Raw genomic sequence first — 17,405 nt, forward strand, 5'->3', positions numbered from 1 at the left:
CTATGATATCAATATTTCAGAATGTATTAGGACTTGTATTTTTGTATTGTGTTGTCATGATATACACACAGGTCCCATTCTCTAATCGGTTTCCAACCGTTCACTAGAACTCGGGGTTGCCCCCCTCCTGCTAACCAACCCGGTGCCTAGTGCGCCAATGGGCATTGGAGGGACATAACAAACACAGCCTGACCCACTTGGGCACTATCCTTGTTTACCAACCTCCCTGCTAGCACTCACTATTAAAAGCAGCCTGTGTTATATCACGATGTTTATCCTACCTTGGGAAGGGGTCAATTTTATGCATACCCTTCCCCTTCCCAGTGGGGTCACAACCTTGAAAAACATGCGGTTTATTGTAACTGTGTGAAGCGATCTCCTCTCCCAACAAAATATAGCACCATCCCATGTAAGCTACACATATATGCCCTCTCTGGCACATTCTGAGCAGTCCACCTAATTCAGCGGTCAGAGACATGCTCCCTGTGGAATACTTTCGCTTAGTCCCAGAGGTTATTCTAGTTCAATTCTGGGAAGAGTTAGCTCTGCATTTATGTTATAGGATGCCAGCTTAGACTGATACACTTGCTTCAGATTTAACTGATGTATGTCTTCTGTTTAGCTCTAATACAGTTTACCTTATGTTCCGTGGCTTGCCGTTTATCACTCTTTTTTGACTGACCATTGTCTGTACGTCTATGATAGGTACCTCTGATCCATACCATGTACCAGCGAGAATGCACCCATCATCCCTTATCCTATTATGTCTCCCATGATTGCACTTTTAGATAAATGACTTCTCATAGTGAAAAGACATAAGTAACACACATTACCCTCTTTCTCATAGTCAACGGTTCAGACTGTCCCTTGTCAGATTGTGTTTTTTCCTCCTACTTCAGCATTCATTTCCTTCCCTCCGTTCAGCTGTTAGCATCTCTCTATTTTCTAGTTCCAATTCTCACAGCCCCGGATTACGTCTCACGCAGTGATATTCCGATTTACTCTATTGCTTTAGCTAACTTACATTATTGGAATATCTCTGAACTGTCCTCGTTTAACCCTGTGCACAGCTTTTATTGCACAGGGTACAGCAAGCAGGTTCTCGCTATAAACCAACTACGAGTCAACTCCTGTACTAATCTCAACCGCACCTTTTTTCAAACCACGATTGTTAGGTCCTTCGAGACTTCGTCCTCCCCCCCTCACCCATCCTTTACCATCCCTGATCTCTCCACCTACTCTCTCTTATATCACTAGTTCTGCACAAATCATTACATACGCCAGTCTCAAGTCTTCTTACTAACCTCAGCCGCCTAGTGCCTAGTGCGTCGCACCGCGTCACACACACATAAACGCCCCAAACACCTCCCACATTCACAAAGCTAGGATGGCCTCCTCTTTCTCCAAGTCACGCTCCATGGCCCTCTCATTGAAGTTGGCCTTTATCAATGCTAAAGGTCTCAATTTACCGGAAAAAGAGATCCCAACTTCTACGGGAATGCCATAAACTTAAAGTGAATATAATATTTATACAGGAAACGCATTTCATGACAGACAAAACTCCTAAACTATCAGATAAAGACTTCCCTCGGTTTTCCACTCGACCAATAACCAATCCAAAACAAAAGGAGTGTCGATCCTTATCTCTAAAAATACTCCTTTTCAACTAACGGACTCGCTATGCGATTCGGAAGGGAGATACTTATTCCTTAAAGGGACCATCTATTCCAAACCAATCACCATTGCAAACATATATTCTCCCAACAGCAAACAAGTCACATTTTTTCGTTCCGTCTGTGACTTCTTATCATCCTTCTCAACAGGCATTCTCATTCTCGGAGGGGATTTTAATATTCCCCTGAATCCTATCTTAGATTCATCCTCTGGTTCCTCAGCCATGCCATACAAAGCCTTGAAGCAAATCAAACTCCAACTTCAAAATCTCTTGCTACATGATACCTGGAGAACGCTGAACCCACAAGGGAAAGACTACACATACTTCTCACCACTCCATCAAAAATACTCCCGAATTGACTATTTCTTTATTTCCCAACCTGACATCCCTCTTTTAACAAACGCCACGATAGAACCTATGACCTTCTCCGACCATCACCCGATTACCATCCTTCTAGAATTTCCCAAGACGGTTACCAAGTCTAAGACATGGAGACTTAATCCCTCTTTACTGAAAGATCCAAATAATGTAGCCAGACTCTGCACTTGTCTTACAGATTATTTCAAATTCAATGACATTCCTGAAACCCCCACCTTAATACAATGGGAAGCTCACAAACCCGTCATCCGAGGAGAATTTATCAAATTGTCCTCTATCTTTAAAAGGGAACACCAGGCCAAAATCGCACAACTTATGTCCCAAATACGCTCGCTGGAGGCCACGCACAAACAGACTCTTGCAATACGGACTTACCAAGCTTTGACCCAAGCCAGGAAAAGGTTACTGGAAGAACTTAACTTGAAAACTAAGAGGCAATATGTCTTAAGACATAAACTCTTCTATGAAAAGGGTAACAAAGTCGGTACTCTCCTTGCCAGAGCAGTCCAAAACAAAAAACATCGCACAACTGTGCATCATATCACTGATAAACACGGTAAGGTTCATACCTCAAACGAAGCTATAGCCCAAAGGTTTCGAAGAGTATTATCAAATGTTGTACAACATTCCATCTGAATCCACCAAGCCTCGTAGCCTAGACACGAGACAGCTTTTAATTAGAGATTTCCTTTCCAAATTTGTCCCAACCCCAATTTCCCAGGAAGTTGCCCAAAAGTTAAATACTCCCTTATCTGCAGAAGAATTTGACGAGGCGATAAAGGATATGAAATTCGGTAAGGCGCCGGGCCCAGACGGCCTCTCTTTGCTGTATTACAAAACATTTTCGGACTTACTTAAACCCCGCTCAGCTTTTAGATCCTTTGCCTCTACCTCGCAAGCCCCCCCTCAAATGCTTGAAGCTCACATCACGGTTATACCGAAGGAGGACAAAGACCCCTCCCTGGAAACAAATTATCGCCCCATATCGCTCATCAATGTGGACGTCAAAATTTATGCCAAAATCCTAGCGAACCGTTTATTGCCCCTTCTCCCGTCCTTGATCTCCTTAGATCAGGTGGGATTTATTCCGGGAAGGGAAGGTAGAGACAACACCATTAAAGTACTGAACATTCACCATTGGTTAACCTCCACCGGAAAACAAGGGTTCTTCCTGTCTCTGGATGCCGAGAAGGCATTTGACAGAGTGGCCTGGGACTATATTGACTCAGTCCTCACAGCTATAGGTTTGCCGGATCTGTTTTTATCATACATTCGGGCACTGTACTCTCTGCCGACCACTAGGGTCCAGGTCAATGGCCACCTGTCAAACGCCTTCCTACTCCGTAATGGTACCAGTCAGGGCTGCCCCCTCTCACCCCTACTATTTGTCCTCACTCTCGAACCCCTTCTCAATAAATTAAGACTTAATCCGGACATCAATGGCATAACCATTAAAAGCCGCACCTATAAAATAGCCGCTTTTGCAGATGACCTTCTCCTCTTCTTAACCAACCCACATATCTCTATCCCCAATTTTCTTCACGACTTAGAGCTGTTTCAGACCATCTCAAATCTTAAAATAAATTATTCTAAATCTAATGCTTTGAACGTAACCCTTCCCGCAGCGACTGCATCGCAATGTCAAATCAATTTCCCCTTCAATTGGGCCAAACATTCAATCACTTATTTAGGAATTAAAATACCAACGTCCCTCTCAAATCTTTTTAAAGAAAAGTTTACCCCGGCGTTGCAAGAGGCCAAAACAGATCTTAAAAATTCCTTTTTCAAATCCTTTCGACAAGCCTGTTCCTCCTTCATCTGGCAAAATAAAAAGCCAAGAATTCAATACACTCGTCTCATCCTTCCGAAAACCAAAGGTGGAATAGCTCTTCCTGATCTACGTCGTTATTACTGGGCTACACACTTAGCTAGAATTGTAGACTGGAATGTGCACCAGGAAGTTAAGGATTGGGTACTACTAGAGCACTCAATCACTACACAATCTCTAAGGTTTTTACCCTGGATACATCCACGTCATATACAAATACACAACAAGCAACACCCTTTAATTGGACCCACACTACATGTTCTCCATAATGCATTAAAGACATTCTATCCGCACCCGTGGTTGAGTCCACTCACACCACTGAGGGGAAACCCCGAATTCCCTCCTGGCTTGAGCGTCAACTTTCTTGCCAACATCTGGCCCCACAAGGAACTCATTGTGAGACAATTTTTCCCCAGAAGAGGGGGTTTCAGAGCTCTTGTTGACCTGAACACCACGACTTCCCCTACCCACATCTCTGACTGGACATATAGACAACTTCACCATTTCCTGGTAAGACGAAATACTACCGATCATTGGACGAGAGACTTAAATACGCTAGAGGAACTATGTACACAACACACACCTCAACGACACCTCATTTCTATCCTTTATTTATTTCTCTTCAGGGACAAATCAGCGTTCTCCAGCAAGCCTTATTCTTCATGGGAGCAAGATCTAGCTATCAAACTTTCTGACTCGGAATGGGAAACTATATGTACATATATACACAAAGGCTCCCTTAATGTGGCTATTCAGGAATGCGGATAAAAAATTCTCTCCAAATGGTACAGAACCCCTTCATTGCTTCACAAATTCTCGGATGCCACCTCAAACAAATGCTAGCGATGTGGCATGGCTGAGGGCACCATGCTCCACATTTGGTGGTCGTGCCCTTCCATCCAAACTTTCTGGGGGTCGGTCCACGATATCATATTTTCAGTTACATCCCAACACAATGATTTCTCCCCAGCCTCCTATCTACTTCACTACACCACAATCCCCAAAAGACGCTACCTTAAATCCCTCAATAGGATCATGATCAATGCAGCGCAACAATGAGTCCCATGTCACTGGCGCTCCTCTTCAGTACCAACATTGGCTGAGTGGTTCCGCAGATTGAACAACACTGAGACCTTTGAAGAATTAATTAGCATCTCCAATGACACAGTTTCCAAATTTTCAGCAACTTGGCATGATTGGCGACGTTTCAAACTTACAGACGCGTATTCTTCACAAACTGGCTAAATGTCTCCCATAAACGAGACTATATTTCTTTCAATTTACTCCTTCTTCCCCAGTCTTGCCATCCCCCCTTCCTACCCACCACAATGGATATCCATGTGCTAATTTATCGTCCACAGTAGGTTTCAGATGCTTTAGTATACTCTTTTACCTAGACGAGTCACTACTTCTGCTGCTCCTGAGCCAACTCTAAAGCTGTTCATGATTCTCTTTATTGTATTTTACATAATTGGAAATATGTTAGGTACTTTCACCTACTTCAATGTTTTTCTCTATATACCTCTTTGTATCTACTTACAATGCCATGACAATATTGACATGTTACCTTATTGGTCGCCTGTTCTCTGTATGTTTATATTATCTCAATAAAATTTTGTGAAAAAAAAAAAAAAAAGAAATGGCTGGCCCTCACAGACACTTGGTTGCCAGCAGTGACGACCACTTGTTCTCGTCCCTGAGCCAGCCCCTACACTGCCTCCTGTATGGCAGCCACCTGTGCTTGAGTTGACTCCTGCTGAGCAGTAAACTGGGTGGCTAGCAACTGTGTACTTTCTTGCTGCGCAGCTATAGCCTGTACCAGGGCCTTCTGCTGCTGAGCCATCACTTCCTCATGGCAGCAGTTTGCATCTGCTGAAGCTTGCTGCTGGGTCACAGTGGCTTGTGCCAAAGCCCTGATGACCTCCTCCATGTCTTTACCTGCTGCTTTCAGCATCTGAGCTGACTTCACCCATGACATGCCATTTGTACACTGTCTCTTTAAATGTCAGTATTTTGCATTTTAAAAGTTTTTTGTAGCTGCAAATGTACTTTTGCCTGCATTCTCCACCAGTTATAAACTGTGGGGATAATAGCTCTGCGGGATTAAGTGCATAAACCGTTTAAACTTGAAACAAAAGGCTTTTATTTATAAGGAAATAAAAAAATAAGGCTTCCTTCAGCACACAAGTCAAAAATATAAAACAAAGTCTGCTTATCTTCAGCACAAAGCAAAATTTTCCCCAGAGTTTAAAGTCCTTGCTGAATCTTTATCAGCTCCCAAACAGATATACAGCTCATCACGACAGGTGTAAGCACCTACTCCTCCTCACCTCCACCTCTTCACTACTTCCTCTTTTATATGCTGTTTCCTGGAGGCCTTTAACCCCCTGTGTGCTGAATCCCTGTGGTCAGAGAGGGAGGCTCTTTCCCACCCGAATATCACTTGAGAGCCTCCCAAATTCTGGGTCCCAACTAACTCTATTAAAATAGAGAGCACTGCGAGTCAGTCCTCTCCTGATAGACTACTCCCGGAATTCCTCACACATTCTGGGTGATCCCCTGAAGTCTACTGTGACTCCGTTAAAGGGACCACAACCCAAATACTGTTTTTTTTTTTTTTATTGTACAACTTTTTACTTTTTTTTACAACTCTGGAGAGGTGATCAGGATTTTTTAACACAATAATTGCTTTTAATAGTGAACATCATTGTTATAAGCAATCTTTTTTTTTAAATGGCATCCATGCATTGCCATTGTGTACTACTGCGATAGCTGTGATTTGCCACAGCTAGCACATGGTACTGATGCACTGTGATTGGTCTTGTCTGTACCATATGACCAATAAGATCACTCACAGAGATCATCACAGTAGTACACAATTAATGGCTATAAATGAAAGCCAATCACTGTGGGCAACTTACATCTGATCTATGTGATTGGTCACAGCAACCACATGGTAGTGCGGCTGCTAGAGCACACTGGAGACGCGCGCTTGGAAGACATTCTATGATATCCACCCAGAATAGCAGTGCTCTTGCTTGGCTATTTATTTTATTTTTTTTAACAATAGGTTGGGTGGGAGGTAAGTAATGTTTAGGATTCGTCTGAGTGTTCAGACACCACATGTTCGATCTGAACTTAGGTTCTCAATTCATCCCTAGTGGAGGAAAAAGTTTATATTTGAGGCTGGTGGACTTTAATGGTACCGTAACAATTAGTGAACAAGGCAGTTGCAATTCAACTGCTCAAATTCCAAGCCATGTGAATAAAAACAAATAAGAAATATACACAAAGAGCAGCTCCCTAGAAAAGTGAAAACAAACACCTGTAGAGTGATAACGATGATTAAGGGCGCTCTGCAAAAAATATTAATCTAAACCACTAATTTGCAAAAACATTTCTGAACCACTAAATTAAAATGGCTGAAAAAAACTTAAACCAATGTGATCATCACCAAAATGAAAAATATGCACATATATAATAACAATGATTATACTGGAAAAATAGTGGACATCAGTGAACCACCATACATAATAATATTAATTAACAGTGTAAAGTCCCAATAAAGTGTCTCTACAAAGAATGAATTCTGTCTAATTCTGCCGATCCGGAAAGTGGAAAGCAAATAATATTGGTGATATAGCAACGATTAGCAACAAATCAAAAAAAAAGGCTTGCGACTCCCTCCACCATGCACGTGAAACTACACCAGTAGTGAAGATACAAGTCCAAACTGCTTACCAGATCCGTTTCACCACTTTAATTAAAAATTAAGTCAAACAACGCTTGTACAGGATAATGCCTGCTCATATGGATACCAATGCAGATGGTGGTAGATGGTGTGTCTCTCTTCACAGACTCAAGCGGCAAATGTGAAAAAATACAAAAAAATACATAGCATAATACTGACTTTATTAAAAAATAAGTAAAAGGGGGCGCATGCGCGAGGTCTAGCATGGCGGACGCATCCTGCTAAGGCTCCGCACTCTCCGCCGTCGTTTCGGGACTTAACTGCAGAACCAGACCCGACACATTCCCCGTATTGGACTGTGCCTCCACCTCGCAAGCCCTGGCATCTAACGGTATGGTGCTCACGGGTCACAGAGGTAAGAACAAGCCTAAACCCATCAAGGAGGCCCTCGCCCGCGCCTCGTCCAAAATGGCGGCTAAAGCCCTTGCTATCCAGCGAGCGTCCTCTGCCCCCAGCCGAGAAACCTCGGACAGTGATGATGACCGTGAGGACAGCATACACGACCCCACAGATACATCCTCATTACCATCGGGTATGATCCCCAGTGACTTCCTTAAACACATGGAAACCATGTTACAGAAAGCCCTGAAAGTCACTTCGGAGCAGATCACTGACAGACTCTCGAGAGAGATACGTGACATTGGCCAGCGCACTGCTGCCTTGGAGTTCAGAATGGACGACATCGAAATCACCTTACAGGAGCAAGCCCAGGAACAAATTGCCCTCCGAGAGGAGAATGTTACCCTTCTCTCACGATGGGAAGATGCTGAGAATCGCTCCCGTAGAGCCAACTTAAGAATAAGAGGCATTCCTGAGTCGGTTGACGATGTTCAGTCTTTTGTAACTTGGCCCCGGGCATACTTATCGAACGCCTAGAATTTGATAGAGTCCCCAGGGCGCTGACTCGCAGACAAGCGGACGGTCCTCCCAGGGACATCATCGTTAGGCTACACTTTTTTCGTACGAAAGAACAGCTTCTCAGTGCAGCCTGCAAAAAGGAATCTCTGCAGTTCCAAGGCCACGTTTATCAGCTTTTTTCGGATTTGGCTCCCCTTACCATCACCAAGCGCCGGGCCATGAAACCACAGCTACAGATCTTACTTCATCATCAATTGAAGTACACCTGGAGGCTCCCGTTTGCCATACAGTTTTCCTATCAAGGACAGCAACACACCTGTTCGTCTCCCGAATCATTGCAGCGCCTGCTGGAAAGCCTCCATCTTGCTCACCCTGATTCACACTCAGAGACCAGCTTACCCCGCACTCCAGCTCGTTCGGCGGCGCATCCTTACTCGACTACACCGCATCGTAACCAGCCTGGCCCGATGTCTGTCCGCAAGGGAACCCCCGCCAGACTGTCAGATGGTATCGTTTCTACTCCCAAGTCTCGCCCGCCGCGCTGAACTGACTGCTCAGAGGTTTTCACCCTTTCTTTGTTTTTCTCTCTAAACGTTTATATTTCCTTGTGAGATTTCTAGGATTCGGACATCCGAGCGGTAGACGAATGGTGTCCTCTATCCCGGAGGACATCTTCCACCGAATCCTTTCGACCTGCTGATCCGTATGTACTTGATCCTGTATTTTCCTCTTTTTATTTTTATTTTTCCAGGTTTTTTAGCACTGACGGCTCTTAATTTGAAACCTTTTGTTTTGTTTTTTGACCTTGGGCTCTGAGCCTTCATGGAGCCTGACTTCCATACCTGACCTCCATACTGTGATTTACTTTTTTGTGATGTGCCATTGGCACTACATATGTTCAGTGATGTAAGGTTATACCTATAATTATCGTGTCTACACGATTTCACCATAGCGATTACAGATGGTAATAGTTCCTTTTTAATGGCCTAATATACACCATTCCTGATACCCCCCCTCCTACTCTTTTCCCTCTCTCCCCCTCCCCATCCTATCCTTCCCTACCCTGACATGCCCCCCCCCCCTCTCCCCCATCCCCGTACTCCTGCACCTTCAAAGGCCCCTGTACTACTGTTATAGTGGGGTATTATATATCAATCTAATTGTATGTCCAATACCTCTGGTGGTCCTGTCCATTGGACCAGGTCCTAATGTTCACTTTCTATTTTCTTTCCTTTTGTGTTTTGGTTTCTTACTGGTTTTGCAAAATGCATTGTTTATGTACAATTGTTGTCCCGACGGCGGTGGAGAGCAGCCACTGCTCCCCTCCCTCTTAATGCACTCTCTCCTGGGCCGCCTGTGTTGGGCCCCGGGGACTGAGCATTGCTTGGCCGAGCAACTCATCCCGGTGTCAGACTGTTTCTGCCATCTCATGGTTTGCCCTGCAGACGAACTTCCTCTCTTCTTCTTTTTCTTCTCTCTCTGTCCCTTCTTTGCTCCCTCCCTTTCATTTCCCTTGTCTTTTTTCGGTCGGTCGGTTCCTACTCCTTATGCATTACTTTATAGTATCTCTCCCCCTGTCTTTAGATGGCCCCTCTGAATATATTATCTCTTAACGTTAAGGGCCTCAACTCCCCCAGTAAGAGGGTTAAGGCCTTCCGAAATTTCCACTCTCTGAAAGCTGGGATAGTGGCCTTGCAGGAAACGCATTTTGCGGTATCCCAAACCCCCAAGTTTTTTAGTTCCCGCTACCCTCAGGTCTTTACGGCTTCTGCAGAAACTAAGCATAGGGGTGTATTGATAGCATTCCACCATTCCCTACCTTTTTACGCCCACAACAGAAATCAAAGACCCGGCGGGTCGCTATATCGTACTGGTAGGCCTACTCCAGGATACTGAAACCACCCTGGTTTCTTACTATGCCCCGAACGGTAACCCTAACCCTTTTTTTTCACACCTCCTGCAGGTTATCAAGACTCACTGCAGGGGTACACTTTTCGTTTGTGGGGACTCCAATCTAACTTTGCAGCCTCACATAGATAAATCACCATACACACCTGAAAGTCATTCCCTTTCGGCACAGCTTCTGAAACAGTTCCACTCGGCATCCCTCCTAGACACCTGGAGGGAATGTAATCCCTTGAAAAAAAACTATACGTTTTATTCATATCCTCACAAATCGTTTTATAGGATTGATCATATTCTGACACCAGTGGCCTCCTTCCCAGTCGTACTCCAGTCCAACATATGTCCGGTTCCCTGGTCTGACCACTGCGCTGTAGTCACCACTATTACCTCATTGATCCCTAGAGCTAAAGAAAGGTCTTGGTGCATGAACGAAGCACATCTTACTGATCAAACCTACTGCTTCGACATTCGTTTTGCTCTTACAGACTACTTGCACCATAATTCCAATGCAGACATCTCCCTGGTTCTTCTCTGGGAAGCTCATAAGCCGGTAATTCGGGGCAGCTGCATCTCCCTAGCCACACATATTAAGAAAGACCGACAGGCCAGACAGCAAAAGCTAGAAGAAGATTACCACTCACATTTTCTCCAGTTCCAAAACTCACCGACGGAGCCCCATAAGCTTATCTTTGAAAAAAACAAACTGGAGCTGGATCTTTTATTAGCTGAGTCAGCAGATAAGGTTCTTCGTAAATCTAGTCACACGATATACACCAAAGCTAACAAACCCGATACCTTTATGGCCCTACGTCTCCAGCAACCTGATAAGACCCGTAAGCCAATTAGACTTAAAATCGCTAAGAATTCCCACACTAGCAACCCCATCAAAGTTCTAGCTGAATTCCGTGAGAAGTTGGCTGACCTTTACTCAGACAAAGCCCAGTTCTCTCATCAGCATGCTGAATCCCTATTTCAGAATCTGTCTATACCTGAACTTTCCCACACAGCCAGAGATTCCATTGATGCCTTAATCACTGCAGAGGAAGTACTTGTAGCTATAAAATCACTTAAACCACAGAAAACGCCCTGGTCCGGACGGTTTACCCAGTAACTATTATAAGAAATTCTCTGATATACTAGCTCCCTAATTAGCGAATTCGTTTAACACCCTATTGAGACAGCAAGCCCTTGGTAGAGATTCTCTAATGGCCACGATAGCTATGATTCCCAAACCCAATTCTGATAACACCCTGTGGTCTAATTATCGCCCCATTTCCCTACTAAATGTAGATATAAAAATTTTATCCAAAATCCTTGCACTACGTCTCAATCTGATTATAGGAAATCTGATCCACAAAGACCAGGTAGGATTTATTCCCCGTAGGCAAGCTAGCGACAACATTCGCCGAGTCGTCCTGTTACAACACCTTGCGAAAACGCGCTCTATCCCTATGCACCTCCTATCCTTAGACATCAGAAAAGCGTTTGATACGGTCTCGTGGTCTTATCTCCATTTCATCTTGAAACGTTGGGGTTTCGGCCCCCACTTCCTTCAGTGGATTATGTCTTTGTATGCCGACCCACGAGCATCAGTGACATACTCTGGGTTCAGTTCTCAAAGTTTTCCAATACGAAGAGGGACGCGGCAGGGGTGCCCCCTGTCGCCACAACTCTTCGCTTTAGCAATAGAACCCCTAGTCGCGCTGATTAGAGCACACCCGGACATTCGGGGACTGGAGGTTGCCTCTACTACTCATAAACTATGCCTATTTGCCGACGACGCTCTACTGTTCATTACCTCCCCACACATTACCATCCCTAATCTAATAAATCTCCTTGATAAATTCTCTAAAATTTCTGGCCTAGAAGTTAATCAGACAAAATCCAAAGCCCTTAATGTATCACTGCCAGATGACACCTTAGCGCTTCTTAGGACTAATTTCCCCATTCCAATGGTCTGGTTCTTCTATCCCGTATTTAGGCATAAAACTTTCCAGTGATCCTGCAGACCTGTTCCGAGCGAATTATCTCCCTATGCTGAAGCATCTCTCATCCTTACTCCAAGATTGGCGCCCCCTCTGCATCTCTTGGATGGGACGCATCGCCGCCGTCAAGATGTCCTTACTCCCTAAGCTTCTTTACTTATACAGAGTCCTTCCCATCCCAGTGCCCCCTTATTTGCACCGCATAATACAAGGCCGGGTCTTTAATTATATATGGGGCCTCGTGAAACCCAGAATCTCTAGATCCACCTTACTTCATCACCACAGGGCCGGTGGTCTTGGTATACCCAATTTCCAACATTACTACCACGCGGCCCAGCTTGCCCAAGTAAACGCTTTATCATGCTAAAGTGGAAATCCCCATTTGGGTGAGTCTGGAAGCGGTGGATCTCCACCCTACACCCCTAACTAATCTTCTCTGGCTCCCCCCTGCAGCCCGAGGCCATATTTCCAACCCCTTGACCTCTAACTCTGTCAAACTCTGGGATAAGCTTTGTAAGTCATTTCATTTGATCTCCCCACACTCCCCTTTGCTGTCCTATATCGGTCACCCTAAGTTCTATCCTGCCTACGCTTCCCCTTCTTCATTCCGAGCATGGGAACATGCAAACTTAACCCGCATATGTGACCTGGTAGCTGGTGGTACAGTCAAACCGTTCTCTTCCCTGCAAGCCCAATCACAATTACCAAATAATGAATACTTCCGCTATCTCCAAATATCACACTTTGTGCAGCAGACTGTAGGCTTGACCAGGGGAACGAACTCATACACAGTATTTGAAAAAATATGCAACACTGATCCACATGCCCCGGGACAGATATCACAGCTGTATACACACTTCACCTCCCAGCCGTCGACACTCCCGACATATGCGCAGTGTTGGTCCAGGGACCTGAATTTAAATTTGGATGTACACGACTGGTCCGATGTTTGGCTACATACTAAACTCTCCTCACAAAATATTGTGGCCCTGGAGGCGAGCTACAAAGTTCTCATGCGTTGGTACTTAGTGCCAGATAGAATTGCAAAATTTTTACCCTCTTACTCTCCAAACTGTTTCCGTGGCTGTGACGAGAGGGGCACACACCTGCATATTTGGTGGACCTGTCCGGTGGCCCAACACTTCTGGACTGAAATATTTCTGGTTTTATCCACTCTGGTCACCAGGTCATTAGACCCTGACCCAGCACTGGCCCTCCTCAATTTTTGTCCTAATTTTTACAACAGGGCCCAGATGCGTCTTGCTCTGCAGGTCACCACTGCAGCTAAACAAACAATAGCTAAAGCATGGAAGACCTCCACCCTGCGTCTGACTGAAGTTAAGAATAGGGTTACGCAGGCAATGATACATAGTAAAATCTAAGCAACTGTTCAGGATGCTATCCCCAGGCATTCTAAAATCTGGCAACCGTGGGTTGACCATTATTTACCCCCACACTTTGATCACCATCTACTAGATCCATAAGACCCAACACCCACCGGTCAGTGGCTTACTGCTGGCCTTCGACTGTTTTATGGGAACCGGCCGACCAACGCCCCTACCTCTCTGACCTCTCCCCCCTTTATTTCCTCTCTAATCCCATCCCTCTCTCTTTCTTCCCCTCTTTTACTTTTCTCTTCTCTTTCCCCCCCTTTCTTTTTTCCTTTTTTTCTTTTCTCTTCCTCCTACTCTTTTTGCCTTGTACTTTAATTTCCGCCCTCTTGATGTACCCAACTGCGATAGACGCTCACCCTAGTGGTGACCTTGGGCGTAACTAGTTATGGTTTGAATGTTCTGTAACTCCTCGTATGCACAGAACTAGATGTTATGCACCCTTCTATATGTTAGTGTCCTGGCCTGTGCGTAAGCTGCACGCATCTGCTATATGTTCTAATGGCTAGGCCGTGTATAAGTTAGATTTCAGGATTATCTAAATTACGTTACTTTTGTGTCAATCTTATTGCAATTTGATGTGGTCTTAGGTACATTTTGTTATTATTTCTTTCATTATGTACAAGACGAAATGTAGATCTCTATGCATTGTACATTTCTTGTGTCAATAAAAAATGTTTGAAAGTAAAAAATAAGTAAAAAACAGACAGCCAAAAGGGTCCTTACATGGTTAGGTGCCTGACCTGGCACTGGGACTGCTCGCTCTGACCAAAAAGAATCACTCTCCAACTCAAGGAAAAATTCTTCCGCTTTCTATATTGGCGTGCGTTCCAGGCTGCAGACCAATGAACCAGAGGGCCGGAAATGGCGTAGATTAGCGTGACGAAGTACCGCTCCGACATACGTTTCGTTGTTAACGTCTTCAGGAAGCGCCTTTTGACTTACTTTTTAATTAAAGTGGTCAAACGGATCTGGTAAGCAGTTTGGTCTATCTTCACTACTGGTGTAGTTTCACGTGCATGGTGGAGGGAGTCGCAAGCCTTTTTTCCGATTTGTTGCTAATCGTTGCTATATCACCAATATTATTTGCTTTCCACTTTCTGGATTGGCAGAATTCGACAGAATTCATTCTTTGTAGAGACACTTTATTGGGACTTTACACTGTTAATTAATATTATTATGTATGGTGGTTCACTGAGGTCCACTATTTTTCCAGTATAATCATTGTTATTATATATGTGCATATTTTTCATTTTGGTGATGATCACATTGGTTTAAGTTTTTTTTCAGCCATTTTAATTTAGTGGTTCAGAATTTTTTTTGCAAATTAGTGGTTTCGATTAATATTTTTTGCAGAGCGCCCTTAATCATCGTTATCACCGTAACAATTAAGATACACGTATATAAAAATAGTTTTATTGAACTGACATCAACAAATGTAAAACTTACAAATTTAAGAGAGCAACTCTGTCTATCTAAACATAAGAGGTGCAACTGAAATACATGGTAATACAAGTTCACTAAATCTTAATTATGCTGACATGCTCGGCCTGTTTCACAGAAATACACTGCTTCTTCAGGAGATTTTGTTTACATAATAATGTATTAAAGGAACAGAGATAGTGTATAGTACTATAGCAGGGATGTTCAAACTTTTTTCAAAGAGGGCCAGATTTGATGAAGTGAACATGCGCGAGGGCCGACCATTTTGCCTGACATTCTTTGAACCATTAAAATTCGGTCTAAGTGTGTTCGTCCGAGCACTAATACACTCCCCCACAAGAATTATCTTGCCTTTGTGGCTGTGTGTGGTGAATATTTGCACTCAAGTGTATTATTTGGATACACCGTATTTATTGATGTATAAACACGCACCTTCACTTTAAGAGGGAAGCTTCAGGAAAAAAAAAACGTAAAATTTTAAATAAAGAACTGTGAAGCAAAATAAGGATCAGTGTCCATCTGCAGACGCACCATTGCTAGGAATGCAGCGCCCACCCTTGCCGGGAATGTTGCCACCCACCATTGTCGGGAATTTCACCCCCCATTGCCAGGAATGTAGCCACCATTGCCAGGAATGCAGCCACCATTGCCAGGAATGCAGCTCCACAATTGCAATTGCCAGGAATGAAGCCACCATTACCATCAGTGCAGCCATGAAGGGGGCAGGATGAGCACCAAAGACATCTTACAGGAGAATCTCCTGTTTACACAACGGCCTCTTTAAGAGAAAGTCCCGCCTCCTTTGATGGACAGCACAGTCGTCTAATGGCAGAGATGGGACTTCCTATTACAGCTGCCGTGTAAACAGGAAATTCTCCTCCTGTGTGCACGGCACTCGTCCCGCCTCCTCCCTCAGATGCAGCCGGACTAGATATCTTTTGTGGCCCCGGTGCTGGGAGATCGCCGGGGGCCACAAAAGATATATATGTTTAAATAACCAGGCGGGTTATTGGCCGCGATTGGCCCACGGGCCGGACTTTGGACATGCCTGTACAATAGAATAGAAAAAGAAAAATGAATTAATCATAATAAACAGGATATAAGATCACAAAAAATAACAACATAATCACAAAGTAATGTTGAGCACAGTATCCCTCCCCAAAGGTGATCATGGCCCTTACCCGGAGCAGCAACGTGAGTCCCAGTCCAAAAGAGTAGCCCCCCCCCCAGAGGGTGCGGAAGCCCCTGCAGACAAAAGAGGGATGCAGCAAAGAAATCTGCCCAAACAATATAGTAAAAATTATTTTGGATGATTTTAGTACTTTCTAAGTGTATTTCCTATTGCTATCTCAATGTACATTATAAAGAGTAAACATACCAGAATATATAGCTTGGATTGACATACGAAGATCATTTGAGCCCCATGGTCCTCACAGATCATGTATCATAACGAGTAGGTATACTGAGATATATAGCTAACATAGGTATATGGAGATCACTTCAGACTCACAGCTATTGTCAGCTATAAGGAAAAAAAGGGGGCTAAATGTACCCCAATCTATACAGCATACATAGAGTAATAATACTCCTTTATAAAAAAAGGAGTATATAGAGCAGCTTTGGGCCTACTCTTTTGGACCACGACTCACGTTGCTGCTCTGGGTAAGGGCCATGTTCACCTTTGGGGAGGGATACTGTGCTCACCATTACTTTGTGAATATGATGTAATCATTTTCTGATGTTATATCCTGTTTATTATGATTAATGTATTGTTCTTTTTCTATTCTATAGTACTATACACTATCTCTGTTCCTTTAATACATTATTATGCAAACAAATGCTCCTGAAGAAGCGGTGAATTTCTGCGAAACAAGTCAGCATAATTAACCACTTCACGCCCAGTCCAATTCTGACATTTCTCTCCAAATTATTTTGATAGAAAATTACATAAAACCCCCAAACATTATATATGTTTTTTTAGCAAAGACCCTAAAGAATACAATGGCGGTTGTTGCAACTTTTTATCTCGCACGGTATTTGCGCAGCAATTTTTCGAACACGTTTTTTTCAGAAAAAGAACAGTTTCATGCTTAAAAAAAAAAAAAAACTGTAAAATTAGCCCAATTTTTTTGCATAATGTGAAAGAGGAGGATACGCCAAGTAAATATATACCCAACATGTCACGCTTCAA

At 43.8% G+C, this 17,405-nt stretch overlaps 1 protein-coding gene across 1 annotated transcript in view; it reads left to right on the forward strand.

The window, feature by feature from the left end:
- The first annotated feature begins 10,819 nt into the window (after positions 1-10,819).
- LOC143975935 (uncharacterized) overlaps positions 10,820-17,405 on the forward strand; it is a 118,345-nt gene continuing 111,759 nt past the window's right edge. The window contains exon 1 of the mRNA XM_077478467.1: positions 10,820-11,502. Coding sequence (XP_077334593.1) covers positions 10,820-11,502 — 683 coding nt within the window. The remainder of the gene's footprint in view (positions 11,503-17,405) is intronic.

This window comes from Lithobates pipiens, unplaced genomic scaffold (genome assembly GCF_037356315.1).
Source record: "Lithobates pipiens isolate NorthernLeopardFrog02 unplaced genomic scaffold, aLitPip1_a1.2 Scaffold_13, whole genome shotgun sequence".
In the NCBI taxonomy this organism is placed as follows: Eukaryota; Metazoa; Chordata; class Amphibia; order Anura; family Ranidae; genus Lithobates; species Lithobates pipiens.